The 22,544-nt window shown below is 44.3% G+C and overlaps 2 protein-coding genes across 4 annotated transcripts in view; one reads left to right on the top strand and one right to left on the bottom strand.

Moving 5' to 3' along the window:
* The window catches only part of LOC139051399 (large ribosomal subunit protein eL34-like), a 39,892-nt gene extending 29,832 nt beyond the window's left edge, over positions 1 to 10,060 (bottom strand). The window contains exons 1-3 of the mRNA XM_070528417.1: positions 9,977 to 10,060; positions 9,784 to 9,857; positions 9,485 to 9,578 (exon numbers count right to left, since the gene is read on the bottom strand). Of these exons, the coding sequence (XP_070384518.1) occupies positions 9,485 to 9,578; positions 9,784 to 9,848 (159 nt within the window). The 5' untranslated portion in view covers positions 9,849 to 9,857; positions 9,977 to 10,060. The remainder of the gene's footprint in view (positions 1 to 9,484; positions 9,579 to 9,783; positions 9,858 to 9,976) is intronic.
* A 26-nt stretch (positions 10,061 to 10,086) lies between these two features.
* Vti1a (Vesicle transport through interaction with t-SNAREs 1a) lies at positions 10,087 to 16,704 on the top strand. 3 transcript variants are annotated; one of them, XM_070528416.1, is made up of 8 exons: positions 10,087 to 10,241; positions 10,325 to 10,383; positions 10,446 to 10,556; positions 10,654 to 10,737; positions 10,824 to 10,908; positions 10,990 to 11,060; positions 11,213 to 11,288; positions 15,374 to 15,547. In XM_070528416.1, the coding sequence occupies exons 1-8, from the start codon at positions 10,148 to 10,150 to the stop codon at positions 15,376 to 15,378; spliced, it is 585 nt and encodes a 194-aa protein (XP_070384517.1). In that variant the 5' UTR covers positions 10,087 to 10,147; the 3' UTR covers positions 15,379 to 15,547. The 3 variants fall into 3 exon arrangements, with proteins under 3 accessions (XP_070384517.1, XP_070384516.1, XP_070384515.1); XM_070528415.1 differs by lacking the exon at positions 11,213 to 11,288 and having other exon boundaries at positions 10,657 to 10,737; positions 15,374 to 16,704; XM_070528414.1 differs by lacking the exon at positions 11,213 to 11,288 and having other exon boundaries at positions 15,374 to 16,704.
* The last annotated feature ends 5,840 nt before the right edge of the window (positions 16,705 to 22,544 follow it).

Genomic DNA, 22,544 nt, shown 5'->3' with positions numbered 1-22,544 from the left:
GGATGCTCCGCTACGGGCCCGGATGGGGTCTCGAACAAACTGTTGAGGAACCTAGACGGAAAGTCGGTCGAGAAGCTCACTGAAGAAATCAACAGAGCGTGGGAAACGGGACGAGTACCAGAGGTCTGGAAAGAGGCCTCGGTCATACTAATACCAAAACCTGGTAAACCACTTGCGGCGGAGAACATGCGGCCAATATCGCTAACCTCCTGCATAGGAAAGACAGCCGAACATGCCATACATAACCGAGTATCGCGGTACATAGAGAGAGAGGGCCTCTTCCCACATAACATGGTGGGCTTCAGACCGGGCCTCTCCACACAGGACGTAATGTTACAACTCAAAAAGCAGATAATCGACGGCGTAACAAGAGACACCAGGGACATACTGGCCCTGGACCTAACGAAAGTGTTCGACACGGTGAAACACAGATTTCTAATGGAAATGATCTCGGTGATGGGGCTCGGCCGGAAAGTCCACTCTTACATAGGCTTCTTCCTCAGAGACAGGGAAGCCACGATCAAAATAGGACAGGCCACGTCCGATTGGTACACGCTGGGCGCGAGGGGCACCCCACAAGGGGCGGTGCTCTCCCCACTATTATTCAATCTGGCCATGGAAGGGCTCTCGGACCGCCTCACAAGAGTGACCAACGTCAATCACGCCCTGTACGCAGACGACATTACGGTGTGGTGCCCGGGAGGGTCCGACGCAGAAGTCGAACGGGCCCTTCAAGAGGCGCTGGACACAACGGAAGAGTACCTGCAGGAAACGGGACTCCGTCGGTCACCCAGCAAATCGGAACTGTTGCCGTACAGGCCCTCGAAACAAGGCATGAGGAATTTGACGCCGATCAATCAAATACCAATCAAATCACACACGAGTGCCGGCCAGCCGATTCCCAGGGTGGACACTATAAGAATCCTGGGGCTGCTAACTGAGGCTAAAGGCGGTAACACGCAAACTGTCAAGAAACTCACGTCCAAAACGGAGAACATGCTCCGGCTGATCCTCAGGGTGACGAAATGCAGGGGGGGCCTCAGCGAGAGCAATCTCATCAGACTTTACCACGCCTTCCTCATGAGTCACGTAAATTACGTCGCCTCAGCGCTAAAATGGACCAAGAGAGACGCGGCCAAGATAGAGACACTGATGCGCAAGAGCATCAAAAGGGTGCTAGGTCTTCCGATTACTACAAGCACGGAGCGGCTCGATCGGTTAGGGGTCCACAATTCACTATCAGAAATCATCGAAGCGCAGACCAAGGCACAGGTCATGCGGCTGTCGACCACCAGGGCCGGCAGACGCATCCTAGAAGAAGCAGGGATAAATGCAGAGGCAGAATGCAATGCACGCAGCGTCGCGCTCAGCGCAGCTGTCAGGGGCACTTTCAAAGTAGAACCGCTTCCGAGAAACGTCTACCCGCAATTCAACGAGGGGCGCCGAAAGGCGAGGGCCCTAGCAATGCTGAAATCGACCGCCAACTGCCCGGGACTGGCGGCATTTGTAGACGTGGCCCAGTACGGGCGCAGCGACCGGTACGCGGCCGTCTCGATACGCTGGGATGGCACGATAACGCAGCATCGGTCAAGGGGGTAACGTCCGAAGTGGCCGAACAGGTGGCAATAGCCATAGCAATGAGGGACCCCGAACGTCCTTACGTCTACACTGATTTGCGATCGGCGGCCAGAGCATTCGCCTCGGGCTCGATATCGCGGCAAGCGGCGGCCGTCCTCGGCAGCGAGGGAGCCGCGGGTCAGCACATCGTCAAATGGTTTCCAGACCACACGGGGACCGACGCGCACCCCAAATTTCCCAACGCCAACGAGCTGGCGCGAGGACTCACGCACCGCGGCAATCGTGGCGAGTGAAGTGGCGGGGAGGGAGGGGAGCACCGAGACCCGTTGCTCACCTTTAACAAAATAACTCACTATCAGCTGTCGAGGAGAACCTTCCCGCTGCCACACGCTAAACTCACTAGACCACAGTCATCGATATTCAGAATGCTTCAGACAGGGTCGTTCACCTCGAGAGGTAGACAGCCGTTATTCACCAGAAGTAGAGCCGCAATGTCCGGATTGTGGCGCATCGTACTGCTCGCTAGCGCATATGCTCTGGCAATGCTCCGCGTTAAGCGGCACCTTGTTCACTAAAGAAGACTGAGTGGACGCCCTGCGAAGCGACGACCACCAGACCCAGCTCCGGGCCGTCCAGAGGGCTCACGAAAGGGTGGAGGCTCACGGGCTTCCCGTCCCAACGTGGGTGCGGCCCGCAACCCCTGCCGACCACTAAACCAAGAATGGGTGGGGAGGGGTTCCTCAGGACCCAATAAAGTTATTTCCTCCTCCTCCTGTGGTACTGGGGCTTAGCGGAGAGACGAAAACTAGGAGTCGGATTCCTGATTAATAAGGATATAGCTGGTAACATACAGGAAAATTCTATAGCATTAATGAGAGGGTGGCAGGTCTTGTTGTGAAACTTAAGAGGTACAAAATGGAGGTCGTACAGGATGTAGGGGCGTAGACCTGTAACAGGTCTACGCCCCTACACCCAGTCACGATGACCAGGAAGTCGAAAGCTTCTATGAAGACGTGGAATCGGCGATGGGTAGAGTGAACACAATATACACTATACTGATGGGCGACTTCAATGCCAAGGTAGGCAAGAAGTGGGCTGGAGACAAGGCAGTGGGGGAATATGGCATAGGCGCTAGGAATAGCAGGGGAGAGTTATTAGTAGAGTTTGCGGAACAGAATAATATGCGGATAATGAATACTTTCTTCCGCAAGCGGGATAGACGAAAATGGACGTGGAGGAGCCCGAACGGACTAGAAATGAAATAGACTTCATACTCTGCGCTAACCCTGGCATCATACAAGATGTGGACGTGCTCAGCAAGGTGCGCTGCAGTGACCATTGGATGGTAAGAACTCGAATTAGCCTAGAATTGAGGAGGGAACGGAAGAAACTGGTACACAAGAAGCCAATCAATGAGTTAGTGGTAAGAGGGAAACTACCAGAATTCTGGATCAAGCTGCAGAACAGGTATTCGGCTTTAACTCGGGAAGAGGACCTTAGCGTTGAAGCAATGAATGACCATCTTATGGGCATCACCAAGGAGTGTGCAATAGAAGTCGGTGGTAACTCCATTAGACAGGATATCAGTAAGCTATCGCAGGAGACAAAAGATCCGATTAAGAAACGCCAATGTATGAAAGCCTCTAAACCTATAACTAGAACAGAACTGGCAGAAATCAACAAGCATAAGACAGCTGACATAAGGAGGTATAATATGGATAAAATTGAACATTCTCTCAGGAACGGAGGAAGCCTAAAAGCAGTGAAGAAACTAGGAAGAGGCGAGAATCAGATGTATGTGCTAAGAGACAAAGCCAGCAATATCATTACTAATCTGGATGAGATAGTTCAAGTGGCTGAGCAGTTCTATAGAGATCTATACAGCACCAGTGGCACCCACGACGATAATGGAAGAGGGAATAGTCTAGAGGAATTTCAAATCCCACAAGTAACGCCAGAAGAAGTAAAGAGCGCCTTGGGAGCTATGCAAAGGGGGAAGGCAGCTGGGGAGGATCAGGTAACAGCAGATTTGTTGAAGGATGGTGGGCAGATTGTTCTAGAAAAACTGGCCACCCTGTATACAAAATGCCTCGAGCTCGAACATACCAGAATCTTGGAAGAACGCCAACATAATCTTAATCCATAAGAAAGGGGATGCCGAAGACTTGAAAAATTATAGACCGATCAGCTTACTGTCCGTTGCCTACGAAGGATTTACTAAGGTAATCGCAAATAGAATCAGGAACACCTTAAGACTTTTGTCAACCAAAAGACTAAGCAGGACTTCATAAAGGCTAGTCAACAATAGACCATATTCACACTACCAATCAGGTGATAGAGAAATGTGCGGAATATAACCAACCCTTATATATAGCTTTCATCAATTAAGAGAAAGCGTATGATTCAGTCGAAACCTCAGCAGTCACAGAGGCATTCCGGATTCAGGGTGTAGACGAGCCGTATGTAAAAATACTGAAAGATATCTATAGCGGCTCTACAGCCACCATAGTCCTCCAGAAAGAAAGCAACAAAATCCCAATATAGGAAGGTGTCAGGCAGGGAGATACGATCTCTCCAATGCTATTCACAGCGTATTTACAGGAAGTATTGTGGGATTGTTCCCCATCTGCTGTTTTTTCTACCACTTCCATTTCCATTAATTTATTGTTTCTTTATTTCTTTCATTAAGCACAAGTAATTTCCCCTATGTTGTCCTTGGTGTCAGTGTTTGTTGGCTTCTTAAGATATGACTAATAAAAATCGGGCCCCTCAGTTAACCCCCTTTCTTCTCATTCAGCAGTCAGAGGCATTACACAAGCAAGGAGTACAGGACGCTTATGTAAATATCTTAGAAAGTATCTACAGAGATTCCACAGCTACCTTAATTTTCCACAACAGAAGTAGAGAGATACCTACAAAGAAAGGGGGGTTAGATGAGGAGACAATCTCTCCGCCGCATGCTTGGACGACGTATTCAAGCTATGAAACTGGGAAGGCTTAGGAGTAAGGAACGGCGAATATCTCTGCAAACTTAGATTTGCAGATGACATTGTTCCTGTTCAGCAACACTGGGGACGAGTTGCAACAAATGACTGAGGACCTTAACATGGGGAGTGTAAGAGTGGGGTTGAAGATTAATATGCAGAAGACAAAGAATGATCCATAGCTGGGCACCTCTAGACCCTGTGAAGGAGTATGTTTACCGAGCTCAATTACTCACAGGGGTCCCTGATCATGAGAAGGAAGCTTATAGAAGAATAAAAATAGGTTGGAGCACATTTGGCACACATCTTCAGATCCCGACTGGAAACAGCATTATCATTAAAAAGAAAGCTGTACAAGCAATGCATTTGACCGCTGCTGACATATGGGGCAGAAACTTGGAGACTGACAAAGCTCGAAAACAAGTTAAGGACTAAGCAATGAGCTATGGAACGAAAAATGTTAGGCATAATGCGAAGAGACTGGAAGAGTGGTGTGGATCAGAGCAAACAGGGATAGCCGATATTCTAATTGACATTCATCATCTTCAGCCTATTTTATGTCCACTGCAGGACATAAGCCTCTCCCTGCGATCTCCAATTACCCCTGCCCTGCGCCAACCGATTTCAACAAGCACCCGCAAATTTCCTAATTTCGTCGCACCACTTAGTCTTCTGTCATTCTCTACTGCGCTTCCCTTCTCTTGGTACCCATTCTGTCACCTTAATTGTCCAATGGTATATGCGCATTACATGACCTGCCCAGCAGCATTTTTTTCACTTAATGTCTGTTAGAATATCGTCCATACACGTTTGCTCTCCGATCCAAACCACTCTCTTTCAGTCTTTTAACGTTATGCCTAGCATTGTTCGTTCCATCGCTCTTTGCGCGGTCCTTAACTCGTTCTCAAGCTTCTTTGTCCATCTCCAAGTCTGTCCCATATGTCAGCACAGGTAAAATGCACTGATTGTATACTTTCCTTTTCAATGATAACGGTAAGCTCCCTGTCAGGAGTTAATGAAGTCTGCCGTATGTAATCCAACCCATTTTATTATTTAGTGAATTTCCTTCTCATGGTCAGTGTTCCCTGTGATTAGTTGAACGAGGTAAACGTACTCCTTCAAAGACTCTAGACTCGCGATCTTGAACTCTTGTTCCCTTGCCCGGTTATTTAACATTATCTTTGTCTTCTGCATATTAATCTTCAACCCTACTCTTACACTGTCCCTGTTAAGGTCCTCAATAATTTGTTTTAACTCGTCCGCAGTGTTGCTGAATAGAACAATGTCATCGGCAAACCGAAGGTTGCTGAGGCATTCACCGTCGATCCTTACTCCTAAACCTTCCCAGTTTAATAGCTTGAATACTTCTTTCAAGCACGCAGTGAATAGTACTGGAGAGATTGTGTCTCCTTGTCTGACCCCTTTTATTATAGGTATCTTCCTACTTTTCTTGTGTATAATTAGGGTGGCTGTGGAATCTCTAGATATTTTCCAGGGCATTTACGTAAGCAGTTTGTACTCCTTGATTACTCAATGCCTCTATGACAGCTGGTATCTCTACTGAATCAAATGCTTTTTCGTAATCTATGAAAGCCATATAGAGGCTTATTGTACTCTGCGGATTTCTCGATAACCTGATTAATTGGTTGACTAAAGTCCAGTGTTGCCCTTATTCTATCGGAGATTATTTTGGTAAATAATTTACATAATATTGGGAGTAAGCTAATGGGCATATAATTTTTCAGTTCTTTAACATCTCCCTTTTTGTGGATTAGTATAATGTTTGCATCCAGTTTTCTGGACCTTCACAGTCGATAGACACTTCGTATAGAGAGCTGCCAGTTTTCCAAGTCTCCTCCATGAGTCTCCATTATGTCTGCTCCATCATTGTTTAAATCGACTGTTATTCCATCTTCTCCTGCCACTCTTCCCCTTTTCATGTCTTGCAAGGCCGTTCTAACTTCATAGCTAGTTATAGGAAGAGTTTGTGTATGCTGTTCATTACTGTATCGAATGGAGTCATCCTGAGTACTCTTGGTACTGTACAGGCATTATAGAATTTTCCCACTGCTTTTGCTGTACCTTCGAGGTTGCTTATTACCCTGCTCATCTTTCAGTGCATACATCTTGGTTTGTCCTATGCAAACTTTCCTTCTCACTGATTTTAGGCTGCGTCCATTCTTTATGACTTCTTAAGCCTTTCTCATGTTATAATTTCCAATATCACTTATTTTCGCCTTGTTGATCACTTTTGACAGTTCCGCAAATTCTATCTTTTCAGCTGGACACTTTTATTCTTTGTCGTTTCTTTATTAGGTCTTTTGTTACTTGTGAGGGCTTGCCTACTGGTTGCCTTGCCTCCAATTTCAATTGCTGCCTCTGAAGCCAGCATAGTTATGGTTTCATTCATTACCTCTATGTCATCTTAATCTCTATTCTAAATCTGCATATTTGTTTGCAAGTACCAGCCCAAACTGGTCTGCTTTTACCCTTACTGCATCTAGGTTGACCTGTTTTTTCTTGACCAATTTTAATCTTCCCGTTTTCAAATTGAGGTGAATCCTAGCCCTCACTAACCTATGATCACTGCACTTCACCCTACCTAACACTTCTACATCCTGCACTATGCTGGGATAGGCAGAAAGTATGAAATCAATTTCATTTCTTATTTCACCATTAGGCCTTTCCAGGTACACTTTTTGTTGCTGCGCTTCTTTAAAAAGGTGCTGATTATTCTAAGCTTATTCCTTTCTGCGTATTCTACCAGCATCTCTCCTCTAGTGCTTCCAGAATCGACACCGTAGTTGCCAATTGTCTGTTCACCCACCTGCTTTTTTCCCCACTTTTGCCTTGAAGTCACCCATTACTACTGCATACCTAGTTTACACTTTTCTCATCGCTAATTCAACATCTTCATAAAATTGATCTACTTCCTCATCATCGTGACTGCATGTTGGAGCATAGGCTTGTACTACCTTTAATCTATACCTCTTATGAAGTTTGATTACGACTACTGCTACCCTCTCATTAATGCTGTAGAATTCATCAATGTTGCTCGCTATGTCCTTATGGATTAGGAATCCTACCCCGTTACTGCTTATCAGGGAGACTTCTACAGGAGAGGACATGGCTGTTATTTAGCAATGTTTAAGCCTCACCAGTTCTAATCTCAATAAGGCCGATAAATGCAGCTGGGCAGGTCATGTAATGCGTAGATTAGATCACCGGTGGACCATTAAGGTTACAGAATGAGTGCCAAGAGAAGGGAAGTGCAGTCGAGGACCGCAGACGACTAGGCGGGGTGATGAAATTTGCAGGCACTAGTTGGAATCGGTTGGCGCAGGACAGGAGTAATTGGAGATCGCAGGGAGAGGCCTTTGTCCTCCAGTGACCATAAAATAGGCTGATGAAACACAACTTTATTATGAGGCACGCCATAGTGGGGGGACTAATTTTGACCACCAAGGGATCTCTAACATGTCAGCAATGTATGGCACATGGCCGTTTTCGCATTTCACTCCCATCAAAACACTGGCGGGATTTCCTTCCACGACCCTGTGCTTAGCATCGCAACACCAACTCCACTAAGCCACCGCAGCGGGTATACAGCACATGACCAGTCCAGGTGACCGCTTTGCCATTTCCAAAGCTCCTTCAGTCTTGGAGACACTGCCAAAATGTACTAATGACACGTTTACGTTTGGTGCTCGTGGAAATTCTGTCAGAATCTGCTCGTGCAAGACTAGAAACTTTCTACAAGTTGCCAACTAAATAGCCACACCAATAAATAATGTCCATTCACTTAAGCTCCTTGTCACAAAGAATGAACTAGCACACACACCTGTGCTTTCGGCTACGCAAACAATTATTAATCAGAAACTTCACTGTCATACAGCTTCGTTCTTACTCATCATCATGCGCCTATTTTATGTCTACGGCAGGACGAAGGCCTCTCCCTGATCTCCAATTACCCCTGTCCTGTGCCAACCGATTTCAACTACCAACCGCAAATTTCCGAATTTCGTCGCACCACCTAGTCTTCTGCCATCCTCTACTGTGCTTCCCTTCACTACTATGCACTTTCAAACAGTTGCAGCCATGCCTTGCTAAACTGACCACCCATAAAGCCAAACTTCCATCACTTTTATATCAAAGTTAAGCATTGCGACTCTTGGCAATACGGGCAATTTTCACAACCTGTACCTTTATATTACGAGCATTATGGCTACTATTGGCATTGAATTGTGTCGTCAACGTCCTCAGCAAGCCACCTGTAATCCCGATATTCATGAATGTACAAATCCCCACTGACAATAGCAGCTGAAATACACGTGCCCGCCATGAAAGGTAACTTGCCAATGGCCATAATTAGTCATTCTTTGACCTGAAACAGCCACGGCACGCACACGCAAAATGAAAACCTCCATACAACGCAGACCAGGCGTTTAGGTCAGCCAAAATCGTTTACTCGTTGGAATTAATCTAGTCCGACTTGTTTTGAAATGACTACAGCAGCAGAGGCGGTGTGCAAGGACAAACAGGTTGAGGTCTTTCCCTGTTCGTCCTTCCAATAGTGTTCAACAGGCGCAGCCTTCAACTATGGGTGTAACAACGCCAGCCGAAGTTGCTCACCCGCTACGGAACGAAACATTTAGCTGATGCTCTCACTTGGGAAAAATCGACACTAGGCATTACGATATCACGTGCTGCCCACGAACTCGTCGGCCATCATGATGCATCGCGTCGTGTATCAAAGCTTCTGTCGCCCACAGAACTTTCTGCCTGCAAGATGTTGATCTTGTAGGCAGTAATGGGTGACTGCGGCAATATTTATGTCGTCCATCAGCGAAACTCTGCAGCCATTTAGCGCTGCAAAGCATTAGGATGGACACCGGTGACAACGGCCACAATATGCTACTTACGCCACGCAGCTTTAGCTTGCAATCGCCACACTTCGGGACGCTCCCAGGTTTCTTCAGGTAAAGATACACCAACTTGCCGCCGGGAGTCTTAGAGCTGCAAATACCGGCGTGGTGTCAGATCTCATGCATGCCAAGTACCAACGTTGCAAGATAGCAATTGCTATCTGCATATTTCCCCTCATATATGAAGTTTACCAAGCTTTACCCATCCGATGACCAAAATCTCTTCACATAAATTCTCAAGCGGCACTTTATAACAAATACTACTGCAGTCCAAGAAAATCAATGCACAGACTTACATCCTCCGTCGGTTTGAGTTGGTGTTGTACGACAGGCGCCGTCGGAGGGTTAAACGCTGCGCCATCGCTTAATTCTGCAAAGAATAAATTTACGAATGCTTTAAGTGAACGAAAGTGACAAAACCAAACTATTACTGCTCCCTCTAGGTTCAGATGACATGGATTTCAAACACGAGCACAGAACCCCACACACCTCGCCGAAATCGACAATGGCTGGAAAGGAAGAACAGATTGTAGCGGAAGTGGTGGAAGGCAGTCGACCCATCATGCACTTCGTCGCCATGACCACTCTGACGTACCGGAAGCTATGTGAGCTGCTTGCTGTCGTCACTAGCGACGTCAGATCATTAGTGGCATTCTGAAAATGGCGACGCTGATGGAAACGTTCGAGCAGCAGTATGCAGCGTTAACAGCTGATATTACGTCGAAATCAAGCCGAATACCAAATCTGCCTGCAGGTAGGTGCTGCCAGGTCCCCCAGCAACTTCATTGTTGGCGCGAATAGTGTACTCATTTAGTCGAGCCGCGTCATGTATTGCAGATGAGAAAGCTGCCATGGTCACCGAAGTTGAGAGACATCTGGAAGAAGCTAATGAGCTTGTAAGTTCTCATAGATGTTGTCATTATCGTCAGAACCTTGCCATTTCTTTCTGTGCTGGCAGCTTGAACAGATGGAGCTGGAAGTTCGTACATTGTCTCCCGCCGCCCGCCCCAAGTACCAAAACAGGGTCAAGAGTTATCAGGCGGAGCTCTCACGATTACGGAAAGAATTTGTAAGCATTCATTACGTGTGTGTGTCCTCCAAACTCTAAGGACAGCCATCTCTATTTTTCCGTCAGGGCGCTAATTCTATTTTACCATTTATTTCAGCAGAGAGCGAGGACAGCCTTTTGCGACGAGCTGAAGTCACGAGAGGAGCTCTTGTCAAATGACAACTACCTTGGTGACGATCAGGTGACTTTCTTTTTTAAAAAATTTTTTTACGTGATTTTGTTTGAAAACTAATCACGCTAACACAGTCCCCTTTCTGTACAACTTAGAAACAGTGCCTTCTCGATAACACGGAAAGGATGGAGAGATCAACGAAGCTCCTGAAAGGTGGCTACAAGCTGGCACTCGAAACAGGTACGAAGGAGAAAGTTCTCTCGTGGAGCTGTTTGCGAAAGCTTTAATTATAGTAGAACTTGACCTGCCTTTGCTTTGCAGAGAAAGTCGGAGCTGCTATATTGACAGATCTGAGTTCGCAGCGAGAGACGATAACCAGAGCGCGCGAAAAGGTATTGTCCTTACTGTCACATTCTGTTGCCACTTGACGTCCTTTGAACTCGTAAAGAGAAAAAACAATACTTCGCACTCAGCGTTTGAATGTGTCTAGAGCGCATATGTATTACCTTTTTCTGTTTCGCGCTGACATACATTCAAAACGCAGTACCAACATGTGCAAAGAACTACCTTGCTGAACTCTGAGCGTGTTCCCCATCGCTTCAGCACTCGTACTTCACATGGTATTTACTACTCATGATCAGATTTGCTTCTATTTAACAATATATAGCTGAATTTCATCATATTGTAATACTGACTTTCGTTAGTTTGCACTCTTGTTTAATTCGACCGCGTTTAGAAAGTACTATCAGTGTTCTTTTATGAAGAAAATAGCTTATTTAGAATTTCTGGGACTCCATTATCAGATAACTCGCCCATGAGCGGATTACCACCACGAAGTATACAACCACCCCTAGTACTGCCAAAGGTGGTGAGAGTGCGGAACCAAGGTTTGGGTATGGGCTAGCTGGTGTTCCATTGTTTGAAACATCACTTACAGTGCATACATAGACAAGTGACCAAAAGAATGCCGAAGACAAGCGCTGACTTCCAACTGATTTTTACATTGAGAAACAGGCATATGTACTGCAAAACCAAGACAAAAGCGCCCCCCACAAATCATTAAACAGACATGGGTATGCATTCAAAATTCAAAGGATCAGTGACCGCCACCTAAGATGAACGAGAGCGCGTGTGCGACCTCAGAAAAACCAGTTCTTTATCTGTTAATGCAATTGACGGCTTACTAACTGAGTCCCCTTCGGCAATCACTACTGCTTCAATGATAAGTCTAGTGCATTCATTGGAATGCCTAGCTAAGATAGTGGTTTCTTGAAAAAGCGGGGTACAGCTGCATTGTGCGCAATGAACACCTAGAAACCCTTCCCGCCCTTTGCGCACTTTATTGCTGTGCTCTTGGCTCCTGGATGACAGTGAAGAGCTCTGGGGCCTATAGCTTACTGCAACTGAAGAGCAAACAAGACTTTCTTGCTGAAAAGCTGGCAGAGTTTTACTGTAATGGTCGCAAGCTATTGTAAATGTTTCCAACTGTATGCTGAAGTGTGACAGCACAGGAGTTCGTGGAAATTATCAGGCAGAGAAGAGCTGATTAATATATGAGGGCTTTTGCATACAAAAAGAAGTTGATAACTGCTTGAGCACTTCAGTGATATTCCAAAAAATAAATACCCAAGCCGGAGGGTGCGTGGAACAGTTGCACAACAACTAATGATTAGTGATGTCTTGTGTATTGGTTTTCTTGTAGCTTTTTTCATTTGTTCGAGCATTGGTGTGCTTTTAGACTTAATCGGTGTTATTAATTTATTGTTAAGACTCTATAGGAAGGAGTCCTGTGGTTCTCATGACATTTGCAATGCTTTCATTGTTTCTTACTACCTTTGGACTGGTCGTTATTTTTGACAATTCATTAGCGACCGTGTTTGTTCCTTCTTATTGGCAACGTGCTAAAATTTCGCCTTTGCACAAATCTGGTAATAAGCAGATGTTAACTGCCAACTGATTTCTGTAACCTATATATATATATATTTAAGCATACTTACATATTTTACACATTATACATACATGTTTTATACATATAATTTACAAACATATCATGGGTTATCTGGAATCTGCCAACATACTAAGTAATTGTCAGCATGATTTTTGTCATGGTGTTGGCACTGTAACTCAGCTGGTTGAATTCACGCATGACAATGCTAAAGCTTTAGACCTTGGTGTACAGGTTGATGCAATTTTCATAGAAGTGTCCAAAGCGTTCGACACTGTGGTTCACCATAAACTAGTATTTAAACTCAGCCTCATCCTAAATCATTCTGCACTTGTTGACTGGATTGCCAGTTTGCTCTTGGAACGTTCCCATTATGTGCATTGTAATGCTTTTGACTCCCCAATTACTAATGTTTCCTCTGGCACACTGCACGGTACAACAAAATATCATTATTAACATACGCCTCTGTGCTGATTGTGTGTGCTACCACAATATTCACTCCCCAGATGATCATATTGTTCTTACTGGAGCATTCTCACACTTTTGCTTATGGTCTGACACCTGGCAGATGAGTATAAACTTTGCCAACCGTTTCAGTGACATTCACTAGGTGTTTAACTCGTTCCCTTTTCTCGTGCCCTTTTTATTTTTTTTCAATAACTCCATGCTACTAAAGGTACTCCAATATAAGTTGCTCGGACTTCTTTCTATTCACTCACAATTTATCTTGAAGTAATATGTAATAATTCATTAAAATAACTCTGCTATCTCCAACACAGCCTTCATGTGGCTCCTCAAGAAAACTAAACTGCTAACATACAAAACATTAATCTACCCAGCTCTTAAATATGCATCTGTAGTTCGGAACCCTTTTCATAAAAACAATATTATAAAAAGGATAACCAGCGAAGCTGTATTGGAATGACTTTATTGACAACTATATTGGTTGCTATAGGATTGCTATATTGATTGAATAAAGACACATACACGTAATTTCGTGGTTTTATGTTTATTTTGTCTCATTCGTTACCACAGTGACCATAGCTTTGTGGCCACTGTGGTACACCATGATCGGTTGTGCTCTATGCTTGACAAGTTCTTGCTAAAAGTTAAATTTATAGAAGACCGATGACGCATGGTCGGCACATCAACGTCCGTGTAGCACCCAATTCCAAACCGTCCCAACAGGCAGGATAGAATCCACTTGCCGTCGGGGTGCGCTAGGTCGACGTTCAAGTCGACGATTGGTGGGTACACTATTGTGTTTTATTATGCTTTTCGACCCTCCTATGGGAGCGAATGAGCACCGCCATCCCAAGTTTTGTATATGGCCATTAAGGTCATGCCTCATAATATGGTTGATAAGATAACATTCAGAGCGACCGTCGTGACTGATAACATCACACGGAAGTGGTAATGCACATTATACATAGATGGAAGATGGTAACATTCAGAGTGATCGCCACAACTTTTTTTACGCTCATGCACATAGGGTTGCATAGGAGTTTTCAGCATACAGGCGACGAATGGATGGACGGACAAATCGGCTAGTTATATACAGCTTCGCTGTAAAAGATGGAGTCCATACAAAAGAAGGCTCTTCTTTTTATCTACCATCAATACAATAAGAATTGTCACCTTCTTCTAACCTCTCTAGTCTGAACTTAACCACTATTGTGTCGCTATTCTCCCTCTTTATGCAAATTTGGTTCCTTTGCCAAGTGACAAGGAGTAGCCGGTGCCACCATAAAAGCGCCAACCTCTCCTAATATTCATTTCAATAAAAAAAAACGGTGACACAATGAAAGCATATAGCTCCTGCACACCTTAATTGACTCTCCACGCTGTACCCACTTAGATAAATACATTAAGTTTTCTGGACCTTCCTGTACCTTTAGCTCTTACAACCTAAATCTTTTACCATTGAAATCCAGAACTGACATGTACATAGTTTCTTTCAGTCATCAATTGAACATTGGAATGCTTTGTACGGAAATGTGCATTCTTTGCCCCTGACCAATTTTTCGTCTGCAATTGACCTACGATGTTATCGCTGCTTCATAGCCCAAGATAAGCTGCAGTATGTAAAAATAAAATAAATAAAATTGATGTCCAGTGTCCATCCTATTAATTCGTGTGCCTTGTCCCATCCATTAGTGCTGCTAAGAACCCACCGTGGTTGCTCAGTGGCTATGGTGTCTGGCTGCACATGGTTGCGGGATCAAATCCTGGCCACGGCGGCCGCATTCTGATGAGGGCGAAATGCGAAAACACCTGTGTACTTAGATTTAGCTGCATGTTAAAGAACCCCAGCTGGTCAAAATTTCCGGAGTCCTCCACTACGGCGTGCCTCATAATCAGAAAGTGGTTTTGGCACTTAAAACCCCATAATTTAGTGCTGCTAAGATGTTTCGCTATTCAAGCAGACAACACTTTGCATCTTTAAAGGGTTTTCAAGCACATTGTCAAAACCAGCTTGGAATTTCTAAGCATATTGGTCTTGCAAGATCAGTTTTGTGAGCATGTGTAGATGCCCCTCTGACAAGGTGTTGCCAGCTAGTGAATTTTCAGTCAACCAAAACTTCAGAACAACTCCTTTATTTCAAACACTGGTTAATACAAACCAATTCTGCATCTTCCGCTGAGTTCGAATTAGTGAAGTCAACTGTATTTTTTGGCATGTGTTCAAAGTGCTACATTAGCTAACCTGTTTATTGTCTTTCCTCACTGCCCACCCCTTGCTTTGCTCTTCTGGTGCAGGTTAAGGAGACAGACTATGACATCGGGAAGAGTTCCCATGTGCTGAGTGGGATGATGCGTCGAGCTATGCAGAACAGGGCCATCCTCTATCTGGTTGCGGCACTAGTGCTGGGCACCATAGCTTTTGGCATTTACTATATTGTTAGGAAACATGTGTGACTGTCTGCGAGTTTATCTGGTGTCCTCTCTATGGTGCCAGTGTGCATCTCTACCAGACAAAGTCGAAGTGTGAGCTAATTGTAAGTTGTGCCACATGTAAGCATTATGGCACTGCTATTAAAAATTCCCTGCCTCTTCTGCTGCTTTACAAAGAGAAGCCTTTTATTTTTCATTCAGAGAGGCTGGAAAGGAGTTCTTTAATCACTGCAGGTCAGTCTTAGCAATGTATTGGGGACAGATTATCATGTGCCGGCGTAACATCTTGTTTCAGGTACCTGCTGTGCAGGCATTTTATTTTTCTCAAGCTGCGACTTGAATGTTGCTGGCTAAGTGTGTTGTCAGCACACATATTTTCGTTTTAACCTGTAAAATGTTGTGCAGTGCTTTGATTCCTTGTATATATGTTGTAATTTATTAAGAACTCCATGTGTTCACTTCGACTAATGAGTCTAAACAGAGTTGTTCAATGGAGCCATATACTCTACATGGAGCAACATTGATCACTTGTGGTAGGTTCTGCTAGTCAATTATGGGCAGCTTTTATTATTATTATTTTTAATCTGGTGAGAGCACACCACCTTGATTAGTGCAAAACTGTATAGTATGTCATTGTTGGATATGGGTTCTCGTGCCCCGCGAGTGGGACATGCCATCTTGCATTGTGTCAACTGAACTGGTGCACTCTCAATCGGTAACTAAAAGCTGTGCCAAAATTGAGTAGTGAATTTCTCTGCTAATCTGTGAACATTTTTAGTAGTGTGCAGCAGCTTGAATCCCTTCTTGAGGAACTTGAGGTAGATCTTTTTTTTTTTTGCCTGTCCTTGAAGTAATGGCCTGGCTTTATGGTGGCCTGCTACCACAGAATGTGTCAAATGTTAATGTTGTATCTTTATTCTGACCAAGAAACACACCACCTGCCTCATTTGAAACATACATAAAGCATTATGTATTTGCTGCGTACTGTGTTTCCATGAGAAGCACATTGAGTCTAAGTGTAATGAGCATTTCAGTATGCCATCATATGTGGCCATTTCTTTCATGTGCAGCATTGTTGGAAAACTTATAAAATTTAATATAGCATTGGAAAATTTTATTATAGAAGCAATATTCTTTGTGTAGGGGGCTTACATTGACTCTGCTGACAGTAATAAAGTGATGTTACCTTTCATTAAGAGTTGGCATTATATTTTTATTTCATTTGCAAAGCACTGGCCTATTCAAGATCCTTCCCGCTCACTGCTAGGCTATATTTTTTATTTTATTTTTTGCAAATAGTGGTGTAAGCATGGCTGCAGCTTTTTCAGCGTGTTCAAGTAAAGACTGTTTTCACCAACTTTAAGGATGCTGCTACCTGGAATATTGTTCTGTGTAGTGGATTGCTGTCATGTGTACAGGGCTAGGCATAGATCATACTGAGTGGGTTGTGTTTCTGCTAGCCCAGAACCATGACTGATGTTGGCGAAGGCGTACAGCTTCATAAACAAACTTCTATGATTGTAGAAAAGCTTAAGTAAAACACTTTAATTACATCGGTGCTCTGTTTCAATAAGTAATGGACATGGCTTCCTGTTTGATTAACTAAATAAAAGCCACCGTACTGGGTGAAGTTTTGTATTTGGGTGCACAATGGAAATTTTTAATGTGGGCAGAAGTTTCTGTATATATGTAGTCATCTGATGGTTGACCAGCTTGTGTAGCTTGACATCTCTAAACTGCAACAATAAACATTCTAGAATTTGTTTATTGGGCTTGTTGCAGCTTCACATGCGTGCTGTCAAAGCATGGCGGTATTCTCATAGGCCTACACATATGCATATGGCAAGCGCTTTCAATCTAATGATCTTTGCATAATTCTGCTGCCTTGCCCAAAGCTATTTGTCACATTGTGTTAGGACTTGCACTCCTGTGTTAAGAACTTACTCCTGCTTGTTGGAAACATTGAAACAAACGGGGGTATAATTTTATGAGCTCTTAAAACAGCTTAAGGAAATTGTGGATGAAACCAAAGAAGTAGCAAAGACTGGTTTATATGGGGTGTCCCAGCTAACTTTAGCCAGAGTTAAAAAATGTGCCGATGCTCTGTGAGATGACGTGCATGTTGCTGAATACTGCATGGAGTAAGCTACACACTTTTGCAGTAAGTTACATTTTTTGTATTCTGCTTAATTGCATAATTAGTCAAGATTATTTACCAACTTCCGAAGCAGCGAAGTTTGGCAAAAAATTCCAATTCGACAGTTGTAGAGCACTTTGCAAAACGTCTAATTAAATGATTAATTTTTATCTATTATGTATTAGTGTTTTTCCGCTTGCTTCAGATGCCTGCAAAATACGAAAATATACCACATGACTTGCTGCTTGCACATTGCGATTGCAGCGCTCCAAAACTTTTATCATACAAATGAACAGGGCAGTGACACAGGCGTTGGCTGTGCGATTTATGCCACTGATGAGTTTCCTTTGCAGCGGTTCATAATAGTGATAAGCAGGCACAGCGCCAGCACACCCACCTAAATGCTGTGTTTGGACGTGGAGCCTTCGGGAGCGCCGAAATCACAGCGTGCAAGCAGACATGTCATGTTTTTTTGTTTTTTTTTGCTGGCATCTGTAGTAAGCGGAAGAACACTGATAGATAGTTGGAAACTGTTTAATGGGATGTTTTGCAAAACGCTCTACAACTTTCTCATTGGAATTTTTTCCCTAACTTTGTTGCTTCCAAAGTTGGTTAATTAATCTTCATTAATAATGCAATTAAGCACAATACAAAGATAGTGTGACTTACTCCATGCAATAGTCAGCAGCATGCATTTGGTCACATTGGCGTATTTTTAAACTCGGGCTAAAGTTAACTGGGACACCCTGTTTATGTGTGAAGAGGGAATGCCACAGCATTCTTGACAGAAAGTTGTCATGGTTGAATTGTGCTAGTGCCTTAAGAAGTCCAACTTGCCTCAAATTAAGGACAGACAACCCAGAAAATGTTATTTAATTTGATATGGTGTTTGGAAAACCCAAAAGATCATGCCTCTTGTGATGCAACAGCTAAAAATAAATAAGGCCCCTTAAAAATGAAGTACATTATCTTTAGAACCCTTCATAACTTATGAAAACCTAGAAACAGAAATTAGACCAGTAGTAATACTTCACTGTAGTGACAGAACCAGAGCATTCACGAACTACTTCAGACTTAAAGGGGCCCTGCAATGTACCAGAGAATACTTGTTGGGTGGCATCAATAGCATCTTCACAATGTGGTGATTTTGTGCATTGCATGTGACATGGACTTGCAGCACAGTGACCACTGGTTAAAAATATTGCAAGTAATGTAAAAACAACTACATGTTTTGGAGCCATTTAATCACCTTAATTATCATGACAGCCATGCAGAAGGTGATGCAGTGATCTTGTGCTATGCATGTGGCATTGATCTGCAGCACTACAAAGAGGCTGCGTCCATTTTTTACTGCTTCCGCAGTCTTTGTCATGTTATAATTTCGAATATCCCTTATTTTCTCCTTGTTAATTGAAGGAGTCATTTGGGAGGGAGTGGCCAAATACTGCACCAGGCAGGCCAGTTCCTGTTCTGGTGAGGGAGTGTCTTATTGAACCTTAGTGGGTCTTCCTAATTTGGTAGTACCTGGATTAGTGTAGCTCCACTTGCGCTCAGCACTTTTGCCAGTGTCAGGTGTCACCCCAAGCCTGGAGCTGTTGTGTACTGGGGGAGGTGAGTGTCCCACCTTAAAAAAAAATTAGAGACTTCGAACCAAGTTGTGGCTATTGCCCATAGAACCCCAGAATTCAATTCCATGTGCCGGAAGTGTATAATACCCATGTCAAGTGGGGGAAGGTGCACTTGCAGAGAGTGTTGCTCGGTTTAAGGGCACTTTGCCAGATCTAAACATTGCCAGTGGAGTGTTGCTCTCAGTGGAGTGCACTCTGGTCGGAGAGTGTTGTAGCCTTGCCGCCAGCGGTTTAGATGGTTAAAATGTAGTGCATAAAAAAAGGGACACATGAGTTCGTTTTAGTTGTTGAACAGCTTTTATCAAAATAATCGGAACAAAGCTTAGCCGTATTCTGTCATGCTCCATGCCTGGAGTGGCGCCTGACACTCCAGGCTCCGTAAAAAATGGACACAGGCTGAAAATAGTCAGAAGGAACCCAGGCATAGTACAAACCAAGATGTATGCACTGAAAGGTAGACAGGGCAATATCGTCGGCAATCTCAAAAATATAGTAAAAGCAGCGGCAGAATTTTATACCGACCTTTACAGTACCCAAAGCAGCTAGGATACTTCTAAGTAGTACTGAACAGGTTACCGAGGATCCTTCTATAACTAGCGATTAAGTTGGAAGGGCCTTGCAAGATATGAAACAGGGAAAAGCAGCAGAAAAAGATGGACTACCAGTCGATTTAATCGAAGAGGGTGGAGGCATAATGCTTGAAAAACTAGTGGCCCTTTATACGAACTGCCTATCGACTTCAAGGGTACCAGTGAACTGGAAGAATGCCAACATTATACGAATCCACAAAAAGGGAGATGTTAAAGAATCGAAAAATTATAGGCCCACTAGCTTGCCTCCAATATTATATAAAATATTCACCAAGATAATCTCCAATAGAATAAGAGCAACACTGGACTTTCGTAAACCAAGGGAACAGTCAGGTTTCAAGAAGGGATTCTTTACAATGGATCACATGGATGTCATCAACCAGGTAATCGAGAAATCCGCAGAGTGCAATCATCCTCTCTATATGGCTTTCATAGATCACAAAAAAGGCATTTGATTCAGTCGAGATACCAGCAGTCGTAGAGGCATTACATAAGCAAGGAGTACAGGACACTTACATAAACATCTTGGAAAGCATCTACAGAGATTCCACAGCTACCTTGATTCTCCACAAGGAGAGTAGTTAGATGCCCTTAAAGGGCCCCTGAAATGGTTCGGACAAATTTTGTAGGCGCGTAGGGTACAGCTTAAGTAGAACATTCGCACCACAATTTAAGTGAAGCGTTACGTATTAATGGAGCTGCAAGCGATTATAAGTTACCCTCCTCCCTAGCTATGCTTTTCCTCCTCAACTCGCTCGCCGAGCGAGCGGCGCTAAGCTCCGCCTTCACTGGTTCAGCGTCACGATGCGACGTCACATCGCTCACTTCCGGTTGTTTAGGAGCACGCCCCCTCCCCCGCGAGACCTCTCCGCTAGCCGCTTGGCCGTCGACCGAGAGCTATCGAAGCAGCGTGCGTTGCGAGCATTCTGTCGTAGCGCCCAACGTGTCCGGTACTCCGCTAAAAACAGGCAAGCTGGTCATTTCGGCAAATGACTGGAGGCATAAACTCAAGCTGATGAAGGAACTTCAGCGTAGACGTACGTGAGCAGCCTGATCGGTCTGCACGGTCCAGACACTTGCTGGCGCAGCGCTTAACCAGTCAAACAAAGCGCTAATATTGCTCTAACCAAGTGTAAAGCATTTTAAACATTTATAAATCAACGTGTTGATGATTACACTCCTGCGAAAAATACACACCAGCAGCAAAGAATACACTTCGTTGCTGCTACTGTGTATGGTTGAGCTCTGTGCCACCAGGTGGCTGCACCGTGCAGACCGTTCACATTTGCCCTTCTGCTCATCTCGTGGCTCATCCCGGCACAGTCAAGCGGCCAGACCCTGTCCCCTTGCGCTTGCGTTTGCCCTAATACTGGACTCGCGGTTTGCAGGTCGCTAGGTTTGCAGTCCACAAGGCAACAAAGTCGAATCATAGTGCTAGCGAAAAGACTGAGACCGACTCTGACCGCGGAGCTCTCGTCAAAATGGAGTACGTTGTAACACAAGCAGACGACACTTGCTGTGTGCCGGAAGTGCTGAAGTGTACTAAAAAACTATTCTTGTGTATTCTCTTTAAGTTATTTTCTTTTTACAAAAACAAAGTAACTAACATTCCAACTATTACGAGCATCATTTGTTCACCATAAAGTTGGAAAAATTATCGACCACGCGCCCTGGTCAGCCAATCAGATAGCTCGCCCATGTGACGTAATATGGGTTATTTGCATCATATGGGTAGGGGCGGCTTAAAATTCCGCCGAGCAGTGCGCTGCGATCGGCAGCGATGTGTATTTTTAAAACCTTATAATAAATTACACGCTATACGCAGAGCACTTAGATGCATCAATTAATGATCAGAAGAACCTACTCTAACGACTCAGTACCTTTGTAGAAAATGGCCAAAATCGTTTCAGGGTCCCTTTAAAGGGACCCTGAAACGATTTTGGCGATTTTCTACAAACGTACTGAGTCGTTAGAGTAGGTCCTTCTGATCATTAATTGACACATCTAAGTGCTCTGCGTAAAGCGTGTAATTTATTATAAGGTTTTAAAAATGCATATCGCTGTCGATCGCAGCGCACTGCTCGGCGGAATTTTAAGCCGCCCCTACCCATATGATGCAAATAACCCATGTGACGTCACATGGGCGAGCTATCTGATTGGCTGACCAGGGCGCGTGGTCGATAATTTTTCCAACTTTAAGGTGACCAAATGATGCTCGTAATAGTTGGAATGTTAGTTACTTTGTTTTTGTAAAAAGAAAATACCTTAAAGAGAATACACAAGAATAGTTTTTTAGTACACTTGAGCACTTCCGGCACACAGCAAGTGTCGTCTGCTTGTGTTACAACGTGCGCAGTCTTTGACGAGAGCTCCGCCGTCAGTGTCGATCAGTCTTTTCGTGAGCACGATGAATCACCCTTGTTGCGTTGTGGGCTGCAGACGTAGCGACTGGAAAGATGTGAAGTGGCGAAATCGTGTCTCTCTGCAAGGCAGCATACGAGCGAACTGGCTGCTGCGCATCGGACTGCGGCTATCCGATAGGCGCCAGGATTTGCGCGTTTGTGGCCGTCACTTTACAGCGGAAGATTACTAACGCAATAGCGTTTCGCAAGTCCGGTATTAGGGCAAACACAAGCGCAAGGGGACAGGGTCTGGCCGCTTGACTGCGCCGGGATGAGCCA

Source organism: Dermacentor albipictus, unplaced genomic scaffold (genome assembly GCF_038994185.2).
Source record: "Dermacentor albipictus isolate Rhodes 1998 colony unplaced genomic scaffold, USDA_Dalb.pri_finalv2 scaffold_11, whole genome shotgun sequence".
Taxonomy (NCBI): domain Eukaryota; kingdom Metazoa; phylum Arthropoda; class Arachnida; order Ixodida; family Ixodidae; genus Dermacentor; species Dermacentor albipictus.
This window is presented reverse-complemented; position numbering and strand designations above follow the sequence as displayed.

Excerpts from the sequence above, each read along its gene's own strand:
- Vti1a (XM_070528414.1), top strand. The coding sequence starts at position 10,148 with ATGGCGACGCTGATGGAAACGTTCGAGCAGCAGTATGCAGCGTTAACA. Across the intron at positions 10,557-10,653 it reads CACGATTACGGAAAGAATTT|CAGAGAGCGAGGACAGCCTT; the intron begins GTAAGCATTCAT and ends CATTTATTTCAG. Across the intron at positions 11,061-15,373 it reads TAACCAGAGCGCGCGAAAAG|GTTAAGGAGACAGACTATGA; the intron begins GTATTGTCCTTA and ends CTTCTGGTGCAG.